We start from the raw sequence: 19,230 nt of genomic DNA, 5'->3' as shown, positions 1-19,230 counted from the left end.
AGAGACTGCACTGTGCTGTCATTAAAGTGTTTCCTTATTAGTTTGTAACATCATTCATGTTTCTTTTTGCGTTCAAAGCTGTCTAATCATCTTCTCATTCTAAGTAGTTAATTCCATAATGGCTCAGCTACTCGCTCCAAGTTGCTCCAGCACCTATAGCAAGGGCGCTCTATATTCAATTGCATGTTGAGAATTATTCATTCAAGGAATGCATTAAAGCTTATTCCAAAACATTTACATGAGTCCAGTTTTATTATTCAAAAAAGTCAAAAAAAGTTTACTCCACATCTTCTCAACATGATTTCTAAACAGCAGACACACGCAAACATAATGAATAAATCTTTCACTATTGCTGAAAATAACTCCAAAATTATATCTTTAAATCCAATATAAGTCACCAGTATGAATACTTCCACGCAGGATAGCATAGTATTATAAAATGAGACTAGTCCATTGAAATATGTTGCATATCTTTTTAAATAGGCACAAGAGGAAACCATTACCTATGGTGGTTGCTGCAACTGTTGGTGTACTTAATGTTGAACTTATAATTTCTGTGGTTGTAGTTAATGCTGATGAAGAAAAAGATGAAGAGGTCATAACACAGCTTTCAATGATAATAATATAAAATTAATAGCATTTTGAAAATAATTTTCCGTTTTTCAGCTTAATTGGCAACTCTGACAAATCTTAAATGCAGAAGTCAAAAATTCATAGTCTTTTGGATGCACATCCCCAAAACACCCCATAAAGCCTCATTGGGATCCTGTCTTTGAGTTCCTCTTAGCAAAGCAAAGCAGGGATGAGCTTGTGTGAAATAGGTGGCGTGACTCAAATAATTTGAATGAGAATGATTCGAAGTTTTCATATTGTTTGTTTCTGGACCAGTTAAAATAGTTTAAAAAGTATATGGATAGGACAGGTTTAAAACAGTAAAAATAATACACACCTCTGCATATCACTTTCCCATTCTTGCACACACTGCAAATGATTAAAAATAATTTAGGTTAATGAGAGATAGGATAATATGGTTTTTGCTATTTTACCACACTAATTATTTTGCGTAGGCAGCTTGCTACTTTCTTGGCAATGGCTGTTGTCATGAAAACTAACTTTAATACAGCTGCATTAGAAATTTCATGAAATAATTAAGTCTCTAACCTCTAGAAATAAATGAAACAGTTCAAACAAAAAGTTAATCATCTTCCATTTCTTATTAGCTTCAGATGGAAGCTATATATGCAGAATTGTACCTCATCTGCAAACTCACAAACGCATCCACCAAAAAACTATCCCAACTCACTCCTGCAATATTCCCATCACTATTTAACTTCCTTTGGAAATGGCAGACAGTGCCAACCATTTCGTTGAGTTACCAAAAACATGAGGTCTGTGGCCTCATAAAATTCACTTTTCTCATTATTCTAACAGGAAAGGAATATAAACATTTTACTGAATGTATGCCTCGTTGTCACCTTCCCCTCAGCTAACAATGATTCATTCTACATTTTCCTTGAGCAGCGTCCCATTTGATGTCTCGTTTTCACACCTTGCCCTTCCACACCTCTGTCTCTCAGTCTGAAAAAAGGTCTCGACCCAAAATGTCTCCCATTCCTTCTCTCCAGAGATGCTGCCTGTTCCGCTGAGTTACACCAGCATTTTGTGTCTATCTTCAATATAACTCTTGAAATAGATTTCTGTCCTCCAGTCTTCCAAAATGGTTTTATAGTGATAATAACTGTGCATGTACACAATATTATGAAATAGCTATACATAAGTAAATATTTTTGTTAAAGAAAGTAAAGCATTTATAGATACCATTCTTCACAATCATTCATTGTTCTATTGCCTGGCAGCAATATTTTCCCATTATAATAGCAAGTACAATTAGGTAAGTTAACACATTTCATTTTATTTTCGTCCAGATACGGAGTATTCTCAGGGCATCTTGCGTAACAACCTGAAGTAAATAGAAAGTGATAATGAGGACAGGGCATTGGTCACATGGGTTAGTGACTTAGATTAATAAACACTTCAACAGGTTCATATTATTCCAAACTGGTTTTAATTTTTAAAGGATCACAAATACCCACCATTCAATTAAATAAAAATGCTGTTGTGTGCACAGAACATTTGTAAAAACTATATAGATACTTAGTCAGGGATATTACCATTTACAAAAACGATCTTATAATACACAGGGTGAATAAAGAATCAAAAATACGTGAGGTTTTCAAGCACAACCTTCAAGAACTGCAGAATATTTTTTCCCGATGTGATGGTCGGAGCATGTTCGTGTTTTTATTGTTCCACAAGGATGATAGTGCCAGCTGCACTCACCGGGAGTGTTATAATAGTCACAGTACACAGCTGCAATGTAAAACAGAAACAGTTCTCCATTATGACCTGCAGTTTGCTTCTGGTTTTATAAATCTCTGATTTGTTACACATGATTGGTGGTATTCCTTTCCTGTTACTAATGATCAGACAAATGCTTAATCCACTGAACTTCATACCAAGAATAATGGTAGGAGCATTAATTACAGATTGTTGTTGTTAAAAACTAATCAGATTGCAAATAACAACAGTCATGTCTCCCCATAGGTCAGAGTGGGACTGGGATGGAGAATGAAGGTGGCAGACCAAGTACGCAAGTGTAGAGGAGACGTTATGTTTGTTTGTTGCCTCCTACATTGTTATGAGGTCCAATGTAATCTTATGGAACAGCACCTCATTTTATGTCTGAGCCCATTGCAGTTCCTGGACTCAGTATTGAACTCTACAACTTCAAGTAACTTGATTTCTCTGTTCATGTTATTCATCCATCTGTGACATTAGCTTCAGGTGTTTTTTTACTGTCCTTTTTATCCCTGGGAGTGGTGAGCATGTGGAATTTGACTCACTGGGCCTGTCTTACGGCTCCGCATTCCACACACCCCACATTCTTTTATCCGTTTTCACTCTCTAATTGCTCCCATTTACTCATTGACCAGTTAACCTTGTCCACAACGAACACAAAGTGCCAGTGGAGCTCAATGAGTCAGGTAGCATCTGTGGAAGGAATGGACAGACCGCATTTCAGATCGGTCCCCTTCTTCAGAGAAGGAAGGGTCCTAACTCAAAACGTCATCTGTCTATTCCCTGAGTTCTTCCGGTACTTTGTATTCTGCTCAAGATTACAGTATGTACAGTCTCATGTCTCCATGTAACCTTGTTTACAGTTTATTGCCATGGTCAGCCTGGTTTTACTCAGTTATAGACATCTTCCTTCCTCCACGCTCCCTGCAGCTTAACAAGCTTCTATTGTGTCCTTACCACCTCTGGCGAAAGGTCTTTAACCTGAAACATTAACTGTTTCTCTTCTTAAGGGTATGGTTGTTGTTTTCCATTCGATAGTCACTAAAGTCAACAGGAATTGCACTTGTGCAGTGAAAGCTGGTACAGGAAGTGAGCTTTTATTTGGAATCCAACCCAACCAAGGTTTTAATTTCAGCTGGAGATTTAAAATTTACTCTAATTTTTAAACTTTGTGTTCAGACTCTTTTATTTCATAGTTCCTTCATTTGTCTATGATATTTGTCCAGGATTTTACATAGTTTTATCCTCTGCATTTAGGTTAGGCTCATGTGTGGCCATTCTTTAAAGGCAGAAACAAAATGCTGGAGTAACTCAACGGGTCAGGCAACATCTCTGGAGAAAAGGAACTGGTGGCTTTTCGGATCAAACCCCTTCTTCAGGCAAATCATGAGTCTGATTGCTTACAGACTCACGATACCCTGCACCTGTTCACTCAGATCCTAGAGTACCTTTGAACAGCTGTAATATCATCAAGTCACGGAGCAATGTCCCGGAGAATTTCCCAGGGCAAATGCAAATGTAATGCTGCTCTTTCGCATCTGCTAACTACAAAGCCAAAGGCATCGTTTACATTATCTGATGTACCCGAGGGAACCCAGTGGGGCAGAGGTCCATGTTTTTGTGGTAACTGGAGGAATATTTATTTTTCCTTCAGACTCCCACTTACATACTAAAGTACCCACCTAGCACCAAGTCTTTGGGGAGAAAGTGCCAGCTGCAACATTAATCGGAAAAAGGGGAGCATGTCACTGAAGTAAATACTAAATAAATTCCCTTTGTTATTCTTCACATTATCAACCATTCTCAAAGAAATTCAAGAACATCATTTATTTGAGAATTGCTTGCATTGATCAAATAAGTTTAATAATATCTCTCGCTTAATACTTACGACACAAGTCCGGTGTTCTCCAATTAATACAAACTCCAGCTTTATTACAAGCTTCTGCATACACAGCTACAGCAGTGCAGAAGCCCAGATATTTCCCTTCCATGTCACAGGCACAGGCTTCTTCAACACAAGCATCAAAATATGGGACTGGGTCTACCTGATACAGCGCATGATCATAATGTTAGAAAGAAGGTTTTACATACAGATCAACTTTGATTTAATTTATTTAGTTCAAAATAAACTATCTCACCTTTTTATGGCAATTTTGAAACACAACATCCTTCAATATGCTGCATCTCCTCTGAGCCCATGCTAAACAGTATGGGTTTCTATCGCAAGGAAACGTTTGATTCAATATATCTGAACAAGTCAATGAAGATTTCCAGCTGTTTCCAAATTTTACAGCATTGGTCACCAAAGAATTTCCTTTTGTTTTTAGATCATCTGCAACATCGTCATTGAAATTTCCACACAGTCCACATACTTCGTTCTGTAAGTGAAAATACATTATTACAATGTTTTGACCGAGAAATTCCATTGGGCTATTCCAATCTGCAGTTCTAAACCTGAGGCAAAGCCAAAAATTAAGTGCAAATGATAGAGGCTGGACTCTCCCCCAATGACCCACTGAACTTCAGAGATGGAGGCCTGCAGAGCTCGGTTGGAATTTTAATGCCCTAAACAAGTGACCAAAAAAAAATCTGATTTCATGTTATCATATCTTTTTATAATAAATTCCTCTCCCAATTATGATGGTCTTGAATCAATACAGTTTCACACTTCCCAACTCCTTAGCCTCTATTGCAAATAATCTCTTAACAATTCTATTTCTGAGCTTCTTAAATTCTGTAACTTTGGCTATTTAAACAAAAATAAAAATATAACTGTTTCCCAGAATCCCCCTTGTATTAAATCGGCATTGAAGTTAAAAATCTGCTGGCCCGACCAGAAAGTTGAAAATAAACATTAAAAATGCACTAAATACTCAGCAGGTCAGGCAGCATCTGAAGAGGGCAAAAACAGTTAACATTTCACCTTATGGTCATTCATCAGCATCATTCCAGCAACTATATTTTTAATTTTGTTTTTCTATGATGGACTCAAATGCATTTTCGCTGCAATTTTCAACAATGTACAATAATACAGAGAACATGCTTAATTAAGATTACCTGATATACTGTATATTTATATGGTACATGTTTACTTAAGATTATTGTAAATAATATGCCGAACGCTGGAATGAAACCTATTGCAACATGCAATGTATATTTATTTCTGCAAGAGATTAAGGTCTTGATATATATTTATTTATTGTTAACCACATTAAAAAATGCAAGCATTAATATCTAATCTCTAAACAGTACTTACTTTCCATCTTGGGTCCAATGTTATCGAAAACCTTGTGTGTCTATCCCATATCGCAATGATCCCATTTGAAAATGAAAGGATTAAATAGAGTCCGACCGTGTGAAATGAATAAGAATTATCTCGGCACTGGGCTTGACGAGATTTATCAGTCCTTACCACTCTTCCATCCGTAAGAAGGAATTCTACCTCCTAAAGATAAGAAGTCACAATGAGCTCTGAATGTGTTCATAATGATGTGCAAATTCAGATAATCCTCATAAAATCTTTTAATATTTAATATTTTAAAAGTACACAGTGACAAAATTTATAAAAAATACAGATCTCCCCCCCCCTTCACTCCAGTAATACATGCTATTCCAATCTGTTTTGTTTGCTCTCACGTGAAACCTTTGTATGCATTTGCAAGTAGTTATCATGTCTACTTTGTTTTCATTTTCATGTGTGTTTTTTAAGCTCCATCCTCTGAGCTTCTCTCAACTATGAAATCACAATGAAAGCACATATATTATTGATGTATTCAAGAGAGAGTTAGAGAAAGCTCTTAGGGCTAACAGAATCAAGGGATATTGGGAGAAAGCAGGAATGCGGGACTGATTTTGGATGATCAGCCTTGATCATATTGGATGTCGGTGCTGGCTACTCCTGCACCTATTTTCTATGTTCCTTCTCTCCTGAGATGCTGCCTGACCTGCTGAGTTACTCCAGCATTTTGTGAATAAATACCTTCTATGTTTCTATGATCGATGTTTCTATGAAATGTTGTAGCTTGTACTTCTTGTCAAATTCTAGCCCTTGTAGCCACTATGCCAGAGCGAGTTGCAGATCATGTAGCCAGCTGGAGAGAGCTGTCATTGAACCTGTATGAAGCACATGGATGTGAGAGGGCCACACAAGGTCAGCCCAGCAGGAGGAGGAGGAGGAGGAGGAGGAGGAGGAGGACTGGAGTTAAGATACAGTGAGGAATTCACCAGGAAAGATGTTTCTTTACTTAACCAGGCGTGGATTGTGAAAGGGTGATTTTGCTGCAATGAATTGAATAAAAAATAGATGCTTTCACTTCTGAAATGTGCAGCATGAATTGGGCATATTTTTAAAAAATCATAACTGAAGTTCAGGATATTTGTCAGATTGGCAACACTCTGGCCATACACAGCAGGCAACAGTTTTTGTTCAGGAGCACTGCGCCATGACTAGAACAATATTGCTGCTTTAACCTGGGATTCAAGGACTTCTAATTCACCAGAATTCACGGTGTTAAGAGGCATCATAAACTTGGTGTTGCCTCAAAAATGCAATGGAGGCTATTCTAAATTAAGGAGGCTTGGTTTACTTTTTTTCTGAGAGTTTATTATATTATTTACTGTGTGGTAAATGTGTCTTTTGGGGATTGAAGAAAACATTGACTGGTTTAGGAAACAACATGCTGCTAAATTAATTTTGGGGGTGATAGGATTGAATTGAGTGGCGGGATTGCATTATTTTCCCAGAGTGAAACCTTTTCATCTTTTAAAATGGAGGGGCTTCTTTTTAACTTCAGATGGGTGACAGTTATACAGATGTAATGTGGTAAAAAAGTAAATGTGATAAATTAGTAAAGAGCTTCTGTAACATTTGCACCCAACTTGAATACCCCACTGATCTACTCACATCAATTTCCTCACTCCCCATGATTACATAGATACAAATTAAATAGATACAAACTAAGAAATCAAAGTCGAAATTAAAGATACAGACCGCAAACAAAATTTTGATGTTTCTTGAGCAGGTCACTCCATTTTCGCAACATGGAACACTTTCTATCAATATTTGGAATGTCCCTTCTCTTTGATTGCAGTGGTCCTAAATAGAAAGATACAAACAAATATGGCTTAAGACTGAAGAAAGGCTTTCACACCTGCTTGGTGTGTGCCCATGAGACTGAACCTTCTGCTTCCGAAGTTGATGCTTTTTCAATTCCGAATTAACTCCCTAATATTTCACAAGCAAAAATGGCAGAGAAGTGAGTTGCTCAGGACCAATCAGATTGATTGGAATGGGCGCTGAAAGATGGAGAGAACGTTGCCCCTCACGAGAATTTGCCCAAAGCTAGAGAGAGAATTGATGGATTCAGATGATCACAACTGGTATTGTTCTTATTTTGTTGTATCATAGCAAAATTATAGATGACATGTAATTTACAAAATTTAACTGCTAAAAGATTTATGCATTGTTTTAGTATTTCTTGATCTTGTTATTTTAACCAATGGTGTTCACCCGTCATTTGAGTCCTGGTAGCTACCACTATTTTCTTAGCTAACAACTTCACTAATCTTGCTTAGAAATTATGCAGAATTACCCAGGTGTGGCCACAAACGATAAATACAACAATTCTAATTCCTCTTTGCAAAATTTATCATTTTTTCACAACATACAAACATTAGTGGTTGTGGGCCCAAAACATGACTATTCACTCTCTACCCTAAACTCTGCCATGTGCTCATTCACTTTGAACTCTCTGCTCATTCACTTCTTCAAACTCTCTGCCAACTCTCCAATTATATATATATATATTTAAGGGGGGGAAATTGCACAAATGCAAGTTCTCAGCAAGCACTCTGGGAGGCAACAATTCCAGCCAATAGCACTGGAATCAGATGCAGAATTGAAGCCTGTTCAATCTGTTAAATCACAGAAAGCAGAAAGGGGACAATGGATTGTAGGAAAAGAGACAAATACCAGAGAGACAGAAGAAATATGCCATAGAAAGCATAAAGACTGGACTGTTAAAAGACTGGAGCGACTAGGCTTGTATACACTGGAATTTAGGAATTTAGAAGGATGAGAGGGGATCTTATTGAAACATATAAGATTATTAAGGGGTTGGACACGTTAGAGGCAGGAAACATGTTCCCAATGTTGGGGGAGTCCAGAACCAGGGGCCACAGTTTGAGAATAAGGGGTAGGCCATTTAGAACAGAGATGAGGAAAAACTTTTTCAGTCAGAGAGTTGTAAATCTGTGGAATTGTCTGCCTCAGAAGGCAGTGGAGGCCAGTTCTCTGAATGCTTTCAAGAGAGAGCTAGATAGAGCTCTTAAGGATAGAGGAGTCAGGGGGTATGGGGAGCAGGCAGGGACGGGGTACTGATGGAGAATGATCAGCCATGATCACATTGAATGGTAGTGCTGGCTCGAAGGGCCGAATAGTCTACTCCTGCACCTATTGTCTATTGTCTATTGCACAAAAGAGTTAAGCAAAGGGGTAACGAAATACAGCCACATAAGAACATGGGACAAAACTGATAGCAAGATGAGAAATGGATGGTGTTGAGAGGAAAGAATGGGTGGCAGAACAAGAGAAGGCTGTCGATTCTAGTGAGGGAAAAAGAGGGAGTAAGGAATGAGAGATGGAAAGTTAAATCAATGTCAAAGAAAGGATGTAAATGGATCGCAGCAGTAGGAAGTAGTAGGAAATTGACTGCTCATGAGAAGAGGGATGGGGTAGATGTAGAGAATAATACATTGCTGGGAAAGACAGAAGGAGCCAAGCACATATGAAAAGCCATCAAATATTAATTCCTTTTATTACTACTACAGTGTCATTTATTGTAGTTTACTCCAGTATGACACGGTTGCCTTTTCACATTGCTCTTGTAAAGAACCTGTGAACAGAATGTGCAGCAAACTTAATCAATTTGTCCTAATTTCATGGATGTATCTTCACATCCCAAACTTGAAAAGGAATAGGGTTACTTGATTTCTATGAAATACATGCTGAGAAATGAATGAAACGATGTGAAGAAATACAAATTAAAAATTTGTTGCCACTGGGTTTAGAAGCAGAATGGTATTCATTTATATATTTAATATATTACTCTGCAGTAATGCATATCAACCAATATATAATCTTATTTGAAATCTATTTCAACAGCTCAGGAGAAGTATTTAAATACAGTCTTAACAGCTTTATTTGAACAGCATGTTGGGTCACTTTTATTCTTATTTACCTCAACCAAAATATATTCACAGTTGCCATCAAACATGTATCTTTTTCCATCAAAGGTTATGTACTGGCCATCTCCATGCACATGGCAGGTCTTTGGACATGAATTTGTAGTGCATTTCCATATTCCGGCATTGCAGGTACTGTGGCAGAATGAACACAATAAAATAATATTTTGATGGAAAAAATTGAATTGTAATCTTGCCTGCTGTAAACATTGAAAATATTTCTGTCAGTTAATGGTAGCCAGTTTCCAGTTAACCTTCTGAAACTATTACATAACACCACCCATTTGCGATATACTTAAGGTATAATATTGCCTCATCACACAGAGAGTGGTGAGTCTGTGGAATTCTCTGCCACAGAAGGTAGTTGAGGCCAGTTCATTGGCTATATTTAAGAGGGAGTTAGATGTGGCCCTTGTGGCTAAAGGGATCAGGGGGTATGGAGAGAAGGTTACTGAGCTGGATGATCAGCCATGATCATATTGAATGGCGGTGCAGGTTCGAAGGGCCGAATGGCCTACTCCTGCACCTATTTTCTATGTTTCTATGTTTCTATCACAATGGAGCAGATCTTTTGAGCATTCTGAAAATTCCATTGTGAATCATCAATTTTAAACCTAGCTAAGAAGGCTGTGGAGGCCAAGTCAATGGATATTTTTAAGGCAGAGAAAGATTTTTGATCAGTAGGGGCGTAGGGGAGAAGGCAGGAGAATGGGGTTAAGCAGAAAGGGCAGATCAGCCATGATTGAATGATGGAGTCGACCTGGTGGGTTGAAAGGGCTAATTTTGCTCCTATCACATGAACTTATGAATTATGAAGAACATATAACATGTTTTTTTTCTGATATCATTCTATTTTCAAGGAATGTATTATCAAGGAATGGTGACAGAAATAATAAAATAATGGGAGAAATTAAGTTTATATGAGGAGGGTTGAAGCATCAAACTAAACTACTTTATGTTAATATATTAATGTAATGCTCAATGCAAATATTAATGTTTTTATTCTAATGTCAGTCACTCTCATTTCACTGCCCATGACATTGTATAACATCTCTGTTACACTAAGGTTTTAGTCCAGTCACGAACAGTCCCAAATGCCAGCATCCTGAACAAAAGATGTGTCTGATCTATCCTTCAGCTAGCTATATCCAATTTTTAAATTCCCTTTTGTTAATGTTGTCCCTTTCCCCCATGTTGCGCCTTCCTTAGATCCTGGACACATCCTGGATAGCTCCAGCCACCTAGCTCAAGCCACACTTCTCATTCTGCTTCTCTCAACCGAGCTCATCCCCAGCCTGTGGCCTATCTGGCTTTGAACCTCATCCATGATTGCTGCGAAGAAGCCTTGCACAAACCTTGCCTGCACGTCCTGCCCAGTTTGTCAACATTTTGGGCACTGCAGAATTTCTCAGCCAGCCTGTTTCTTCCACAAGCAGAATGGATACAGATCCGTATCATTGCTCCTTGGTCAATCCCAAACTAGCAGTGCATCCTTCCCTATAAATGTTGAATAACATTGCCTCACCATTGATTGCAGTCTCGCTGGATTGTTTTTCCAGGAGGATGCTGTTCTCCTCCAAACACACAAGGACATTGCTCAGGACGGATGCATCTTCCACTGTCATCTTCCACAAGATTATCAGGACAGACACAGCCAGGAATACACAGACTAAACACCTTTAAAATAAAACACCCTAATCAGGTTCCCATACACTTAGGGTTCATTGAGAAGCAAGCAATTAATGTATTTGAATTTACGGAACAAATCAAAAAGTTGTGTGCTAAATTGGATTTCTATATTTCTGATGTTATTTCAGTCATTGTAGGGTCAGAGGAGATAGAACTCTGCCCAGACACACGGAACCTGCCACTTAACATTGGGAGAGTCTAGCTACAAAACTTAGAAAGTTCATAATACTTCCTGAAAACAGTTTTATTAGTGTCACACCTATTGCAAATCTCAAGCAATTTGACAGCATATGGCAATGTTTAAGAAACGTTTAGACAGGTACATGGATAGAATAGGTTTAGAGATATATGGTCCAAATGTACATGGGTAGATCGGACATGTTGGCCGATGTGGGTAAGTGGCAAATCAAGGCCATAAGGTAGTTTAAAACTTCAAAGATTACAAAAGCAAATGAATCATTTGTAGCAATTATTCAGTTCTAATTGTTGAAAATTATAGACCGCAATACAACAAAGGAGTAAATACAGAACGATTACTCACTTGGGGAATATTTCGATTTCTGCATGACTGTTTATTTACAGACGTTTTGAAGCAATCATTATATACTTTTCCGTTCTGACATTCTATGAAAGAAATTTTATTTTAAAAAGAGCAACAATTTTAATTGTTCATTTTAGCGGCACAGGATTAAATCGAAGCAGCTGCTCACCTCTGTCGGGTGTAGGCACGACCGGACAATGAAGTTTCCCATTTTCACACTGACTGCATGAAGAAAGAGCGTTACATTTTGGCACGTATTTAAGCATTTCGTTAAATGTTTGTAGAATACGCTAAAGGACACTTACCAGTTTCTCCCATTCAGTGTAATACTCTGCCCTTTATTGACAACCATGTCACCAATGTAACACGGGCAGTCCAACTTATCAACACAAGCTCCAGTGCCATCCATGTACTTTCCCTCAGGACAGCCACAGCCAAAAACAGGAGCATCCTTGACTTCACAAGTGTAATCGTACACTGCGAGTGATCTACAAGTACGGTTACAGGCTCTCATGTCATTGTCAAAGACGTGACTGGTGGTGCATGGTTGATCTGGAAAGAAAACCAACGTTTTCATTAGGATTGCATGTTGTGATAAATTTCTAGCAGATGGGTTTCATTTTCTCGCTGAGTGTTGGAGAGTCTTGTGCACAAAAGTGAACAGAGTTAATGGTAAGTCAAGGGACAAGAGGTTCGAGGTATTTAATTTGTGACGCTTTGCCGCGACCAAGGAGGAATAATGGAACAGCTCCGGGTTTGCAATACTGAAGGAGAGATTGAGCAAAAAACAAGCTGCTGGAAGAACTCAGTAGCTTAGGCAACATCTGTGGAGGGAAATGGCCAGACGACATTTCAGGCGAATGAATGGCTTTCTTGAAGACTGGAGTAGAGGGTAGATAGCCGGTAGAAAGAAGTGAGGGGAAGGGTTGGGCCAAGAGCTGGAAAATGATGGATGGATCAAGATAAGAGGGTGGGGGGGGCAGGGGGGTTATTGCCAGATGACTCAGGTGGGGGACAGTAGTGATCCAAAGTAGTGGTCAAAATATCATAGAGCAGGGGAGAGAAATTGACAATTGACACTCATCAGACCTATCATCTAGAGACACAAGGGACTGCAGAAGCTGGAATCAGGAAAAATATACACAATTTGCTGGAAGAATTCAGCCGGTCAGACAGTGCCTGCATCAGGTCTGGATTCTTGACTGTGGGTGAGGCAGTTTTCAATGTAAGATAAAGTTATTTGTAGCTGATGCATTGCCGATGTGACCTAAATTAGCACTGACTAGCTATGAGTGTTGGAGAGCAATTATCCCAATGGACAGGCAGAAGTAAACAAGACAATTGATCCTCTGTACACACTTGGCATGATATTCAGTTCCACTGATTACAGGAGTATTGTACAACTGATCCTAAAGAAATATCCACTTACTTACATAGAATTAGTACAGCACTGGAATGGGCCCTTTGGCCCACAATGTTCATGCCAAACATGATGCTAAGTTAAACTGATCTCATTTGCATGTACATGATCCATATCCCTCTATTCCCTGCACTTCCATGTACTTATCTAGAAAGCCACAAGCGCCACTATTTTATCTGCCTCCACCATCACCCCTGGCAATGCTTTCCAGGCCCCCCCACCACACTCTGTGTAAAAACACTTGCCCCACACATATCCATTAAACTTTCCCCCTCTCACCATATAGCTATGCCCCCTAGTGTTGGACATTTCCATGCTGGCAAAAAGGTTCTGACTGTCAACCTTTTCTATGACTCTCATAATTTTATATACTTGGCAAGTCGATTTCAAACCTTCCCCGATAACTATTCCATATTTTAATTTATTTCCCTAAAACCAACAAATGGCAACTTACTGCAAATGTTTTCCGTCCATTTTCTCACGATGACACCATTAGCAGCACAATCATGGACGTATGTTCCCAAGGCAGCACACAGGCAGTCATTGATGTTCTCACAGGCACAGGTAGCTGCCACGCACATCTAAATAAATGTTCATAGTTACAACAGCTGGACATCTTTGAAAATTTTTAGTGCAATATAATTCTTTACTTCCACAGTATGAGATCCAAGATGGCGGCCAACCTAGGCGACTCTTTGTGTGGTAGTCACAGAAGTGGATCTACAATCACGCATTACAATCACTCCACTCTTTTAATTCTCTATTCCCACAGCAACATTTCACTAAACATTAGTATATCATTCCCTTTATAATATGGATGGCTCAATTGTAATCACATATTGTCTTTCCACTGAATGGTTAGCATGCAATAAAAAGCTTTTCACGGTATCTCGATACATTTGACAATAAACTAAACACAAACTCAAGCTCACATTTATTTAACCAAATTTTATAATGTACAAAACTAAATCGAAAACATAATTTTAAAAACAAATGGTTATACTGCAGGTTTATAAGCTGTGAATTGATATTGTCTTTGATGACAAGCTATTCATTATTCTTGATCATTTCATTCCTCAGCCAAGAAGATGCCAGACATATTGTACAATAGATTTATTCTATTACACCACAAATTAAATAGCAGGTTTAGAAACTTAATTTTCCGTCACGAACAAAGACTGCCACAACTTGAGGCAATGTTTTGATCTGAGGTTTGAAAGCTGAGTGTTTATGGCCTTAGGGCATGACAAATCACTTTTAATTTATTTAAGTACTCCTGAAGTGTTGCAATGTAGGAAATGTACCAGCCAAATGTGAACACTAAACTCCCACAAAAACTATGATAAATGACCAGGTTGTTTGGGTGTCATTTGTTTTATTCAATGCATTGGCTTGGGTAATAAGGACTCTTTTGGCTTCATCAAGAGGGTAGGTGGGGCTAAGATTTTGCACAATCTTCAACATTGCAGTACTCCCTCAGTACCACAGTGATTTATTAAGATGAATGATAGGCTCAGCTTCTGGAACTGGATTTGAATTCACAACTTTCAAACTCGGGTAAAGAGCTACAGCGGGATTAAAGAAAGACAATTAATAATGTTTGCTCTGAATATTTACGTGATAATATTTCAGGTAATCCACAGTGGAATGGCAGACGGAGAAAACACTTGCTGGATCTTTCAATTGGGAGCAATATAGCTTGGCATAGTTTTCTGTAATAAAATTTTAAGGCATGATCAGCTGAATCCAAACATGACACTTCTAGGAATACTGATCGGCATATTAAAAGACATGGAATAAAATCTACTACTTTTGACATTTCTATGAGAGGAACAACAATATGAAATTTACCAGTTATCAATAAAACTAAATTAATTGCACGGTTGTCGACTATACTAAGCAAAAGTGAAATTATGTTTTTATTAAAAAGTGTTAGAAATAAATTCATAGACAGATTAAATATTGATTTTTATCTGATAGTTTCTACAGTAGTCAAAATGGAAAGATTAATTCCACAACATAAATAACTAAAACAGTGAAGCAAATTGAAGACAAGAAACAGCAAGGGTACTTTTAAGGTCAAATAACATTCAGGAAGTCAAGTGGGGGTACTGTGAAAGCATTCACACGAGGGATTCTTGTACAAGGAACATAAGCAATCAATTTACCAATTGGTTCTACAAAGTTTCTGTGGCGCAACTGTCCACTGAAGTAAAATATTCACTGGTGTAATAACAATAAGGTGCTGATAAACTCAGTTCGTCACCATCAAAACTATATTTTCTGTGAAAATTGACAAAAAGGACTAATTGCAAAATCAGGCAATGCATGCACTTCAATATTTATTTGTACCCTGACAGTATCATTAAGAGGGAGTCATTCATGTCATTCAATCATGTGATTTTTGTGCTGCAAAACAAAATAGATGTTTGGGGCTAACCTTTGCCAACGAGCAAAGAAATTGATTATTCACGAACATATGGGAGTAAAACCCTTTGAGTGATTTCTGCAGTGAACAGGGTTCACAGATGGAATTAGGTGTGAGCTGAAGTTGCATTTATAATCGAGGTAAAACTGCAAAGTCACAGTACAAAAGTCTGCATGATATTTCTTAACACAACACAGGAAGCCATTCGGCCCATGAGGTCTGTGACAGCTCCCAACAGAGCATCCCATCAGCAACATTCTTCCTCTCACTCAGCAACCCTGCACTTTGTTCTCTCTCACAAGCTCATCAAACCTGCTTTGATTGTTTTGCCACTAACCTACACAAATGGGTCATTTAGAGTAGCTAATCAATATACAGGCTTATGTTTGTGATGTGGGAATGAACTGGCGAACTTGCAGAAACTAAACAGTCACTGGGAGTGTGTACAAACTCCATGCAGACTGCTCCTGGGGGTCAGAAATGTACCTGGGTCATGTAAGCTAAAATTTTGTGGAGTGTTATAGTGTTTTTTTTGTGGTTTCTTTCAATATGCTGTTATATTATTTATAGTTGTTGCATATAATATATCTGTAAACATTTAATAGTTTTAAGCAGTTTTAGGAATAATTCCACTTCTGCTTCTGTGGAAGTGACCCACAACATTCATGGGTCAAAGATGCCCAAATTAATTTTGGACAGTTGACATTGAAAGATGTGTTGTGGACTGCTTGACATCACCACACCTGGTCAGGACCATGGTGGGGCAGTATGTTATACTCAGAGAGGCTGGAACTGTCATGTACGCTGCGTAGCCCATGCAGAAAAGGCTTTGTTATGACCAGTAATTGAGCGCGAGATTAAATTCCTTCTCGTTGCCAAGTAAAATATTCCTCTTTACAAAAGATAATTGCAGCAAGTTCTGGGTGGTACAGCCAGCAGTTTGGCAATTTCATTCACACTGAAGGGAGATTTCTTTCTCTACAAGAGGTTGTATCAGTTGCAGACTGTCAAACCATGACTTTAACTTGGCTTTTGAAGTAAAATGAATCTTGGAAACTTTTAACAATACTAAGTTCATTCATCAATTTTAAATACTTCCAAGAAGATTAGATGTGGCATTTATTCCATTACAATCAGCATAGCAATCAAGAGAACTTTTATCCTGATGCTGATTATTAACACAAACAATGGAAGGATTGCTTTATAGAGATAGATTGTTTCCTTAGTGCTTTGATGAGAGGAAATATACTGTGCTTACTTAAGTGCTGCAGAAAAATGCAACTGAATTCAAAGAGCAGAAAGCTCAGGAAGTCAGACTTATACAGGCTGTTTGACCCAACTCAACCAAATTGCCTGAGCTAGTCCCATTTCCTGCGTTTGTCCCACGTTCCTCTAAACCGTCCCAACCCATGTAACTGTCCAAATGCCAAATGTCTTTTAAATGTTGCCATCATACCTGCCTCTGGCACTTCCTCTAGCAATAAAAGTAACCCCTCTGTGTGTTAAAGTTACCCCTCTGGTCCCTGTTTAAAACTTTACCCTTTACGTTAAATCTATGTCCTCTAGATTTAGAGATCCCAAGCCTGGGAAAAGGCTGTGACCATTCAGTATATTCACTTGGGCTCACTATGAATAAAGACTGTGAAATGAGTTGCAAAAATAAAGTGTTGAGCTAGTATAAAAACAGGCAGAGCTAGTTTGCAAAGTTGCAGATCAAATAGCAAACTCGCAATAGGTAATGACTAAATGGATAAGATGCAACTTCAATACATTCCAGATCGATGAGACCAATGAATAAAACATGGTTAATGTAGGTGATGTGCAGACCAAAGAAAGAGATGTAAAAATGTCAATGGCATCGAGAAAGATAAAAACAGCAGGGAAATGTTTATGAAAATTGTGCTAAACTGCAACTGAAAGGAGTGTCAAAGAAAATACAATGTATGGGAGTGAAAAACCTTTGGAGATGGTTGTTAATAGGTGACTTCAATTTTTAGAGAATCATTAAAGCATTACTTCAAGTCCAGAAGGGTCTTTAACTTTTGATTTTGAAATAAAAAAACACCTACACAGCTGTTTTACCATCTGTGGAGCAACTGAAATGAAAAATTTAGAACAGAGCATTTGTTCTAAATATCTTTTGAAACGTTCTTATTTGTTACATTGCAAAGGTTTATTCCCTTACCAAGGCCCCATAGTACTCCTTCTGGCCTCACCCAACCTATATAACATATCACAGGAACATCCATACTAATTATCACAGTTTCTCCAGCCCCTGCCTTTAAATCCACTGAATTCTTGCCTATCTCCATCGCCATCCCCTCCCCCATCCGCCATCTCCCCTCCGCCATCTCCATCGCCATCCCCTCCCCCACCCCAACATGCATACCCAACTAGTCTTTGTTTTGAAAAAGTAATAGAGCCAAATGTCACATTGACCTCCACTGCAGATCATGGTGGAATGTTAGTGTCCTTTAATTTGGTTTGCTATTTATCCAAATCTATTTCATTGAACAGAGATCAGCCCTGTTTTGCTGCATTCTTGTGCTAAACTATGCCGTATCTTAATTACTTTGTCCATGAAACACTCTAAATAAATGTCTCTATAAATGCAATTAGTAATAATCTCAAATTCATCCATTCTTGCTATGAGTAACCTCTTGCAGCCTTTCTTTCTCCTGTTTTGATCCCAGTTCAGAGTGCTCCCAGTACAAAACCAAGTTGAGCACATTAGTCATTGTCTTTGCTGATACTGCTGACCATTAGACAAGAAATAAAATATCGTGGGCAGCTTTGCACTTTGTACCTTACAGGAATTGCAAGACTTGAAACGAGAGAACTCGCAGAGAAGCCTGCACAAAGGCCTTTAATGCCACGCTGCTCTTTTGTGCAGGATGCCTTAGTTCTCCAATTTCAAGTTTTGCAATTCCTGAAAGGTACAAAGTGCAAAGCTACCCACAGTTCACACTGGATTGTGTCTTCACAGGCAAAAAGGCAAGCTAAAGAACACCGCATGAAGATTTTTGTCCTGGATTTATAATGATTCATTTTAATAACTTAGGAAATAAAAGCACATCGCAAAGCAAAGTTGTGGTATTTAGAAGAAACGTTTTTACCATTTTCTGAACTGACACAAGGGACTGGTATTTTTGGTTCAGGACAGCTGCCATCAGTCTTCCAGGAATCAGCAAATGTAATAGGACAGCTCTCCAAAATGCCTTGCTCAGATAGAAAGTCATCTTCTGCTTCACCATTGAAAGTGCCACATAAACCTATGGGTAAAGAATCACAACAGAAGGAAGATTACTCTGCTTGTACACTCAGTGCTTTAAAGGATAGCAATAACTAGATTCAAACTTGCTCCAACTGTATGTGTTTTTAAGCTCTTCTCTCTCAATATGTGTGTGCTTATATTAATTAAAAAGGTAATCGGATTATACATGGTCTAATAAATTAACTTCCTTCTCTTTATACAGTGCATTCTGGGGTCACAAATGGGTTCTGTTTTACAAATACCAATTTTGTCTAAGTTGGAAAATAAACTAAATCACT

At 38.3% G+C, this 19,230-nt stretch overlaps 1 protein-coding gene across 1 annotated transcript in view; it reads right to left on the bottom strand.

Moving 5' to 3' along the window:
• The window catches only part of LOC144604787 (mucin-5AC-like), a 94,922-nt gene that overhangs the window by 51,529 nt on the left and 24,163 nt on the right, over positions 1 to 19,230 (bottom strand). The window contains exons 14-28 of the mRNA XM_078419445.1: positions 18,795 to 18,950; positions 14,868 to 14,962; positions 13,705 to 13,831; positions 12,136 to 12,382; positions 12,000 to 12,052; positions 11,831 to 11,913; positions 11,126 to 11,277; positions 9,597 to 9,735; positions 7,349 to 7,453; positions 5,615 to 5,803; positions 4,497 to 4,736; positions 4,247 to 4,403; positions 2,245 to 2,370; positions 1,819 to 1,960; positions 504 to 607 (exon numbers count right to left, since the gene is read on the bottom strand). Coding sequence (XP_078275571.1) covers positions 504 to 607; positions 1,819 to 1,960; positions 2,245 to 2,370; positions 4,247 to 4,403; positions 4,497 to 4,736; positions 5,615 to 5,803; positions 7,349 to 7,453; positions 9,597 to 9,735; positions 11,126 to 11,277; positions 11,831 to 11,913; positions 12,000 to 12,052; positions 12,136 to 12,382; positions 13,705 to 13,831; positions 14,868 to 14,962; positions 18,795 to 18,950 — 2,115 coding nt within the window. The remainder of the gene's footprint in view (positions 1 to 503; positions 608 to 1,818; positions 1,961 to 2,244; positions 2,371 to 4,246; positions 4,404 to 4,496; positions 4,737 to 5,614; positions 5,804 to 7,348; positions 7,454 to 9,596; positions 9,736 to 11,125; positions 11,278 to 11,830; positions 11,914 to 11,999; positions 12,053 to 12,135; positions 12,383 to 13,704; positions 13,832 to 14,867; positions 14,963 to 18,794; positions 18,951 to 19,230) is intronic.

Source organism: Rhinoraja longicauda, chromosome 23 (assembly GCF_053455715.1).
Source record: "Rhinoraja longicauda isolate Sanriku21f chromosome 23, sRhiLon1.1, whole genome shotgun sequence".
NCBI classification, from domain to species: domain Eukaryota; kingdom Metazoa; phylum Chordata; class Chondrichthyes; order Rajiformes; family Arhynchobatidae; genus Rhinoraja; species Rhinoraja longicauda.
This window is presented reverse-complemented; position numbering and strand designations above follow the sequence as displayed.